Here is a 9,468-nt window from a genome sequence, read left to right on the forward strand (position 1 = left end):
ACGATAAATAATTCTGTATTATAAATTTGTAAGGCCAGACAAGTCATTTGTTGAGGGTTGGTTTGTAAAGAAGGACTACATGCCTGTGCACATATATATTCAAAGCTATGCTAAAAGAGGTACCGCCAGACCCGGAGATCGGCTGAATGGATTCGAAAACGGTAAAACTCAACTGTTTAACTCTGGGGGAGTTGTAAAATGAGCCTATTTCCAAAAAAAGTGGAGTATCCCTTTAACACCTAACCCTAACCTAACAGTCTACTAATACTAGTTGACATGTAGTTGCAAAGTTACTTATTGTTAGTACAATGTCTAAAGTGGACCATTGAAATAAAGTGTAACGGAAGATGATAAAAGAAGAAAGAAAGAAAAAAGAAAGAATTTCAGGCTCACCCCAGTTTGTGAGAAACTCAGCAGCATAGCGATACAATAAGTTCATGATCTCAATGACCACAGCGTAGATGATACTGGGAACAAACATCAGAATGCCGGACGCAAAGTTTGGATTTTCGGTGTATATACTTATGGCCCAGTTCTCCATGTCAAAGTAAACCATCATCACGTAAAAGGACAGATACAGGCACAGCAGAACGAAAGGAACCGACACCAAATATATCCTCAACTGCCGCCTGTCAAGGGGAAAACAAACACTGTCAAAACAAATTGAGCATCTAAAACACTTTCCATATTTATCATGCTTGTATTTATTTGATGTTGATTTAGAATATGCAGTTCTATGTATTATTATTATTACATTTTAAAGGTCTGAGACATACAAACCAGGTTTTGATGATATAAAAGATGTGCTTAATATGCCTTTTTTCAGCCAAAACATGACAATATTAAAAAAATTGGTACTTGGAGCTAGGGTAGACTGGTTCCTCTCGCCCCGTGACTGGATTAAACCCCAGAGCTCCATGGAATCCAGGCCTCGGTTCTTCAAACGCTTTCTTGCGGCTCAGCGTTCCCCACCCGTACGCTAACGTAGCGCTGCATCTCTTCCACACTTCCAGGAAAACCGTAGACCAAACCAGGTTGAAGACAGCAAACAGCACGTACTTGTCATAGTCCTCCCAGTCAAAGAGGTAGTAAGGGATACCAATGAGGGCCATGGGTACCAAGGCAAATGTGAAATACTCCAGAAATCCAAAATAGAGCGCCAGACCCTCACCAAAGTAACATCTGATGTCATCTACATTATGAAGGACACAAAGAGAAAATCTTCAATGAATAAAGCACATTGCATTGTGGTTTCAATGCAATTGTTTGATGATCTAAAACACCAGTTTTTAAGATGGAGCAGGTACAATTCTGCTTCACTTTACATTTGCATTAAACAAGCAATCAACAGTATTCGTTGAATTTCCACAATAATTCAAGAGAAGTAAAAGCATGTAGAACAGCTATAAATCACACCCACCCACCGAATATGACATTCAGCTGTACTTATATAACCAAAATTCTTGTGAAATTCTTTTCACAGAAAGTTGTATCAACAAATTGATATAAAGGCTGGAGTTAGGTTTAAAGTTCATGCTGCCAGCGCACACAGACAGAGTGACTCACCCAGTGGCTGGAAGGATAGTTTGATCTTTTTGTACCATGAGAACGAGAGTCTCTTAAGGTCTTCTTTGTTATGGAGAGGGAAATACTGGATTAGGATACCTTTGGATTGCAATCTCCGCACTGAAAAAGAGTTTACCATCAAAATGTAACTTATTATTCAAATGATGAAAAAAATGATGGACAATTACAATTACATGTGATTTAAAAATACTAAAGGATTAATATTGTTAAACAGAAAATATGATGGTTTGAATGGTGATGTTTTAAATTATAGGTGGAACTATCTTTTTTTTTTTTTAAAGGTATACAAAGTAACTTTTTCTACTTCAAGAAAGTTTCACCCAGATATCATTTTTGACAAATGTTTAAAATAATGTACTCCCAATGAAATGAAGTCAGTGGCTTAAAAATGACATTTTATTCTACAAGGGGAGGGTCTTCCAATCATGGGGGCTGCCATGTTGAGATCACATGATCTTTCAAATACTGCTCACTTATTTCAACGCTATCAGGCACTTTCAGTTGCATAATAAAATAATCATAGGTGATAAATACATTGGGTTGCTCCACAATATCAGTGGTAAGCCAAAATGTTTTCTTTTCTGTCATATAATGCATCCACACCCATAGGTGGCAGTATGAAATCAAATCATGTGTCAAATCAGAATGCAAAACAAAAAAATAAAGAATTACTTATTACAAATACCGATATTTATATTCCCTAACTGAAAAATATATCTGAATTTCAACTTTGAATCAAGTAAATAAACAGGTAATTAAATAATGTCAAATGTTATTGGTTAAAAGCATTTTCACCACCCTCCCCTCAAAAACAAAAAAGAAAGTTGGAGCAACTTATTACATTTTGATTAAAGATTAGGAGGATGAACAATTTTTAAGAAGATGAATAACACCTAGAACACGTAAAGAGGTCGATTTTGTCAAGTTGACTTTAACATTCTATTATCTGAGGTAATGTAAAGTTGATAGGGCATTTTAACATGAAGAAAATTACACAGCAGATTTAATGTTTTAGTGTACTTACTGTAGGGCTGCAAGATTAATCGAAATAAAACCAAAACTGCGATAATCGCTCAGGTTGCGATTTAATAATAAATATATGTGCTGCGTATATATATCAGAGAGAAGTGCAGCACTGTGTTCTTTCACATGAGCAGCTCATGATCGGCCAGTGTTTGCAATGTCAAAGCGGCTCAGTTCACAGTAAATGTTGCTTCACATGAACTCCATCTTTATATCTTTTAGAGAGTTTGGGTTGCTCTAACGTGCATTTGTGCCAACCATCTTCCCACACTTGCAATAGGAAGCGCTTATCAACGCTAGAGAAGCTTAAATTCCTTCGTGTGGTTTTCCATCAAAATAAAAGTTTGATGGTTTAACATCTGAAATTAAATGAACACAGCCATAAATATTTACTATTGTATTTTTTTTCTTAAATACAATTTTTTCTTACAGTAAAATATTACAATAGTTATTATTATTATATTTTAATGCCACATTGATATATAATATATTTGGAAAAATTGTGCAGCCCTACAAACAAGAACAGATTTTTTTTAATCACATTTTAAAAACGCAGACGCAATTTTTAATCAGAAAAAAAAAATGCAAGTCGATTTTTCCCCAAATCGTGCAGTCCAAAGTTTATTTTTAATCTAGTGCAGTAGGTAATAAAAATTAAATAAAATAAAAATACACTTACCAACTGATTTTCCAGGGTAGAGCTTAAGCTTAGGATATCCTGGAACGTGTTCTTCATTTTTAGCCCTAAGCGTATCCAACTCATGTTTGATAATGTATTGACACTCCGCATCACTGAGAAATGCTTGACCATCTCCTATGAGCACAACACAACAGTGTTATAGAGCAACCAGGACCAAATCTACGTAAAGCCTACGTGAGGAACTAATGCAGCCGAAATCCCCAAAATGGTTTCTTAACATACTGTGAAAAAAACAATACAGCAACACACTATCATACTCCTTATATTTGGTTATAAATGAAGCTCACCCTCAAAGTCTCTGAAGCTTTCTCTGTTGGCATAAGTGAACCCTCGCATTGTGCCATCTTGAAACTCCTTAAACAACCCAACATCCTCAGCTCCGTTTAAAAGCCTCTGTAACGTGGAACCCACCACAAAGACATTTGGGTTAGACTTCTGATCATCCTGAACTGGAAGAAGCACTTGATCCACCAACAACTCTGCTCCTATAAAAGAAATCGCAGTTTTAGGAACTGGGTATTTCCCAAGGTCAATGTCCTGATAAATGACACACATTTATAAAATTAACACTGAAAAGTATTGTTCAGTGTTAGAAAGAAAACTACATGTGATGACATAATGACATATCATAATATTAAATATGTATATCAAGATCACTGACATGTAAGAGTGCCCTCTGTAGTCTTAAAAATCTAGTTATACCATGTTCTTACATAATGTACTTTCTCTGTATTCATTTCATTTGGTTTTGAAATATTTTAATCCATTTTCAAGAAACGTTTCAATTTAATTAGTCAAAAAAAAGTGTCATGTGGTGTAACCATCAAGTTAAAAAAAAGTATAGAACATATTTTCCTTACACCTAGTGTACACACTTTAAGATTAAATATATTTTTCAAGGAAAAACGTATTTCTACAAATATCAATTCTTAATAATATAAATTATTAAATTTATAGATGTCACTACATGTTGTCATAAAAATAAACATTTTCTGATATTTTGAGAATTACTGACCTTTATACACATTTGCATTTATTCATTTATCCATTTATACAAATTTATACAAATAAGGAAGATCACAAGCAATTTCTCATATGGCCAACAATTTTCACTGCACATAATGACAGGTTTAGTAAAAATCTAATTTAGTCAACAAGATAGAACAGAGGTGAAATGCAGAAAGGAAAAGAATGATGATGGAAAGATTGGGTCGAAAATTGGGTCGAGGTTGGCAGCTCATTCCACTAGAGAACAGAATCATTTCCTGTTTTATGGTGGTTTTTTTGTTTTGTTTTTTTTGCATGTTGGCTGCACCACATGATGTTGCATATTGCAGGCAAAAGTTGTGAAATATTATAGTGGCCATTTTGATTATGATTTTTATTATGCAAAACTACTCTTTTATGGAATTAATTATCAGAACAGTTGCATCACCCCAAGATATTTAACTTTATGCCCAAAATGGATTTTAATACAGAAATGAAATTGTAAACTTGCTCATCAAAGAAGAGGTAGCCTATATTCAAATTTGTAATGATTTTCTTTTTTTATAAACGAGCATAATGTCACTGAACCATCATCAGTTCTTAATTTTCATATAAAACCACCTCTTGTTACTGCTTTCTAGTATTTAAACGTTACAGCATTACTTTATCATTTACTGCAGCTTATTTGAGTTGAATAAAAATGAAATACAGAACTTATAATAATATCTATTTAACATTGTAATGTCAGACTATTTTAATTAACAAATAGAGTACTGAGCAGTTAATATGCTACAGAGTTATTATTTTTTATCAGAACCAAGTGTCTGTGCAAGCAATATGTATGAAGTAACTTTAAAAGATAAGCATGTGTGTTTCCTCTACAGGCAGAATCTGATATTCTATATCTGTGACCTCTGTGAAGGGCAGGGTTCACATTTGGTGGGTGACAGTGGTTGAGTAACACTGACAGAGGCACTTCAGACACACACAACTTCAGAAGGCAAGCAGATATTTCAGAAAATGTTCAGTTCCTGTCAACCTCTATCCCTAGATGTAACATGCCAAGGGTCTCACCTCCATTTTGCTGCTTGTCTCTGATCCTGTTTAGTAACCAAGTGATGGCCTCTGCTTTAGTGTCATCAGCAAGCTCCAGGACCACCAGAGGGGTGAACGAAGAGACATCACTGTCAGAAACCGACATGCCGAGATGCATTTTTCCTGATCCCTGCGTTATACACAGACCAAGAGAGGCAAGGGGCAAAATAAATTATAAATAAAACATATCACTCTCCTCAAGATTCAGATGCAGAACATACACCACAAGAAACACCAAACATTTCACCCGGTGAAGATCGAACTTTATTTGCATCCATAACTGTTTATGGAAATATTTTCCTGTTACTGAGAAGTATCAAATGCAAATAGGTCCTTCTAAAAATTAGGTGCCGCAATAAAAGTCACGCCACAAAAATGTCATCATGTCACACATTGCGTATTGCTTGATGATGAAGACATATCATATAAAATTCACTGTGTGATATGACTCACTATTCCAATATCCCTCTACCATTAAAATCTAATTCAAATAAATGATGTTCTTTTTAACTTTTTATTCATCAAAAAATCATTATAAAATTACCTTGGTTTCCCAAAAAAAAAAAAAAAATTAAGCAGCATAACTGCTTAACTTTAAATGTTTCTTGAGCACCAAATCAGCATATTATAATAATTTCTGAAGGATCATGTGACATGGAAGACTGGAGTAATGATACCATCACTGGAATAAATTACATTTTTTAAATACATTAAAATAGAAAACCGATATTTAAAATTGTAATAATGTTTCACAATATTACTGTTTTTACTGTATTTTTGATCTCCTATGCTGACCAAGCCTGCATATATTTGATGTATATACATTTTGATAGTCAAAAAAGAAGCAATAACTAAACTGATGACAGAATAGAATAGAAGATGCTCTAAAGAAGCTGGTGTTTGTAAGTATTGTTAGTATATTCATATAAATATGAAGCTGACATCAAATGTACATTTAGTTATTTCAGTGGGGGAAAAAATACTACAACTCTACATTTACTACATCAAGCCTAAAATTAAAATCCAGTTTGAAGGGATAGTCCGTCCAAAAAATTAAGTTTAGGTTCACATTGACTTACATTGTATAGACAAAAAGAAAAGAAAAAAAAAAAAAAAAAAATTTTGGTTAATAACTTTTTTTTAAATCTTCTTTGTTGTTCCATAAAAGAAAAATAATGTTTGGAACTACTTGAGGGTGAGTAAATTATTTTTGGGTGAACTATCCCTTTAACAAATAGTAGAACATTTATTAATAAAGAGGAAAACCAGAGGAAGAACTTATTTACAACTCAACAAACTGGTCTGGTTTAGACATAATCAAGTACATGACATCCTTCAACCTCAGAATGAAAGTTGAAGGAAAGTCTGGAAAGGGACTTAAAGTAGATAGCAGAGCCTTTCCAAGTTCTCTGCTATTCCACTGCACTCCAGAGTAGAGATCAAGAAGCTTCAGGAAGCTGGTGTGCTGCTTCAGGGCCTGGCAAATTTGAATTCCACATTATACCAAAGAATGCTTGGGAAGAATGTGAGACGATCAGTAAAAATGTTGAAGCTGAGTTTTGAACATAATAATTACCCAAAACATGTAAGCAAATCCACAAAAGAATGGCTCTGAAGCAAGAAATGGAAGGGTTAGGAATGGCCAAGTCAAAGTCCAGACCTCAATCCAATTGAAATGTGGTGGGGTGCAAGAAAACCTGTTAAAGGGATAGTTCACCCAAAAATAGAAATTCTGTCATTAATTACTCACCCTCATGTCGGTCCAAACCTGATAAGACTTTCTTTCATCTTCGGAACACAAATGAAGATCTTTTTGATGAAGTCAGAGAGCTTTCTGTCCCTCCATTGACAGCTACGCCACTACCACTGTGACGCTTCAAAAAGTTCATAAAGTGATCACTTTATATGATGAACAGATTTAATTTAGCCTTTTATTCACATAACATTCATCAACTCACACATCAGTTGTGGTAAACGGAAGCTCAAGCATGTTCGCTTGACGTGCAAGAACCAATGGAGGTTCATTCTCGTGTTACGCAGCACGTTTGAGCTTCAGCAAGAACCAATGAGATTCAGTCTCGTGTTACACAGCACGTTTGAGCTTCTGCAAGAACCAATGAGGTTCATTCTTGTGTTACGCAGATTTTCATTGTTATTGTTAAATTATATTACACATATATTTGCAATATGTTTCTAAACGTTTTCTATAAGGGATAGGTTTGGGGGTAACGTTAGGGTTAGGAGATCAAAATTGCATTGGTTCAATATAAAAACAACTTAAGTCAATGGAAAGTCCCCAAAAAGGTACAAAGCGAATGTGTGTGTGACACACTGTTTTGTATATTGTGTCTGCCTGCTTTTATATTGCAAACTGTCTGATGTGATTAATAATGCATGTAGCCCATGTATAGATACAAATGAATTGTCTCTGCCTATTCACAAAGGTCGAATAAACTCGTAAACAACACCTAATATGTTCTACCCAACATCACCAATTTGAAGACATGTATCAATAAACATGCAATATGCAGTTCAGATAAAAACCTGAAAAGTAACATTGCACGAAAAGGTGTGGCATAAAAACGGAAACCTAAAGAAACTAAACCTGGATGACTATCCCGGTGTTTTTGGACATGTCTCGGGAAACACAGCATGTGATTCTTATTACAGTAAACATGAAAAACACAATCTCTCTTTTCTTTGGACGTCTTGACAGATCACTGGGCGGAGCTAAACACGCATGCCATGCCCGACAAGGAAACATACAAGACAGACTATAGCATTTATGTGATCCCAGTCACATTTATACGGATAGTTTACAAATGTAACCTCTTTGTACCACTTTGCAATTCTTAAACGCTTGTAAAATAACATATTAATGACACAAAACCGCATGACAGGCCTGATACCCCACTGACATGTAAACTGTCTACTCACAGTGTTGCACGCGCAATCAGCTGTCCGGAACGTGAAACAGACGTCAGTCCTGCACTTCAGACGCCCATTTAAGCTAGTTTATCTAAAAACCTTGATTGGGTTTGAGTATAATTCAAGTGTATGAGCAGGAGAGGTTTAAAGTTAAGGCTGACTTGAGTTCCTCCACGTCATCGAGATGACACAGCCCTAATTCTAGATCACACCCACCCACCGTTCAAACCTGTTATACAAACACATGCATGTTCAACAGTGAGTGATTTATCAACACTGATTTAGAAATGCAGACAGAACCTACAGTAAATGCGCTTGAAATAGATCCGCTTAGTTATTCGTGCATACGCCGTTTCCATTTCTGCGTTTTAACATAAAGACATTTTAAATATTTGTGCCTTCAAACAATACGTGTGCAGAGAAACCGACTTCTGAACTGAACATTTAACGCTGATAATTATCAGCAGACAGCTGAGAAGACACGATCAAAGTTCACTGTTGACGTTTTGTCACGTGATCATTGTTAGTGATGTACGAGTCGTGAGTGAATTGACTCTCTTGGACCGGTTCTTTGTAATGAACCAGTCTGAATTGATTCGCAAACCAGATACATATCGCGATCTGGGGTGCGTTAAGCTTCACTAGCATATCTTCAAATTAAATTAGTTTATGTGTAAGCAGTTTTCACAGCTACAATGGACACTATTGCTTATGTGTAGCTTATAACAAGATAGAGCAATGCATATCAGTATAAGAGTCATTGTGTTTTGTGCCCTTATAGAAGTCAGTGATTGTCAGAAAGAGAATGCTATTCTAAATTCAGCCTAAATTGGTTCAACAATTTGTTTAAAGAACTGGTTAAAAATAAATCAGTCATTATTTTACTCCACGATTACGTACTCACGCGAGACCTTAAACTTCCACATATATTTGATTTTATTTTAATCTTTTTTTTTTGTTTTGTTTTTTTGTATCTGACCATTTATTTAATTTTTTTATCCCAACAGTTAATCACCCTGCAAATGCTCCTACTATCATTTTACTCGGGTTTCTGGTTTCTGGCCATCATGTACGAAGGTGACATTAATTCAGTCCGTTTTTTTAACTTGTTCAACTGATTCAATAAAAGATTCGACTCATAAGAACAT

The 9,468-nt window shown here is 35.1% G+C and overlaps 1 protein-coding gene across 1 annotated transcript in view; it reads right to left on the reverse strand.

Moving 5' to 3' along the window:
- The window catches only part of ano10a (anoctamin 10a), a 39,872-nt gene extending 31,107 nt beyond the window's left edge, over positions 1–8,765 (reverse strand). The window contains exons 1-7 of the mRNA XM_082150317.1: positions 8,330–8,765; positions 5,372–5,522; positions 3,598–3,795; positions 3,290–3,424; positions 1,567–1,686; positions 859–1,192; positions 394–629 (exon numbers count right to left, since the gene is read on the reverse strand). Of these exons, the coding sequence (XP_082006443.1) occupies positions 394–629; positions 859–1,192; positions 1,567–1,686; positions 3,290–3,424; positions 3,598–3,795; positions 5,372–5,510 (1,162 nt within the window). The 5' untranslated portion in view covers positions 5,511–5,522; positions 8,330–8,765. The remainder of the gene's footprint in view (positions 1–393; positions 630–858; positions 1,193–1,566; positions 1,687–3,289; positions 3,425–3,597; positions 3,796–5,371; positions 5,523–8,329) is intronic.
- Positions 8,766–9,468: the final 703 nt, after the last annotated feature.

This window comes from Leuciscus leuciscus (assembly GCF_965113295.1).
Source record: "Leuciscus leuciscus genome assembly, chromosome: 20".
Taxonomy (NCBI): domain Eukaryota; kingdom Metazoa; phylum Chordata; class Actinopteri; order Cypriniformes; family Leuciscidae; genus Leuciscus; species Leuciscus leuciscus.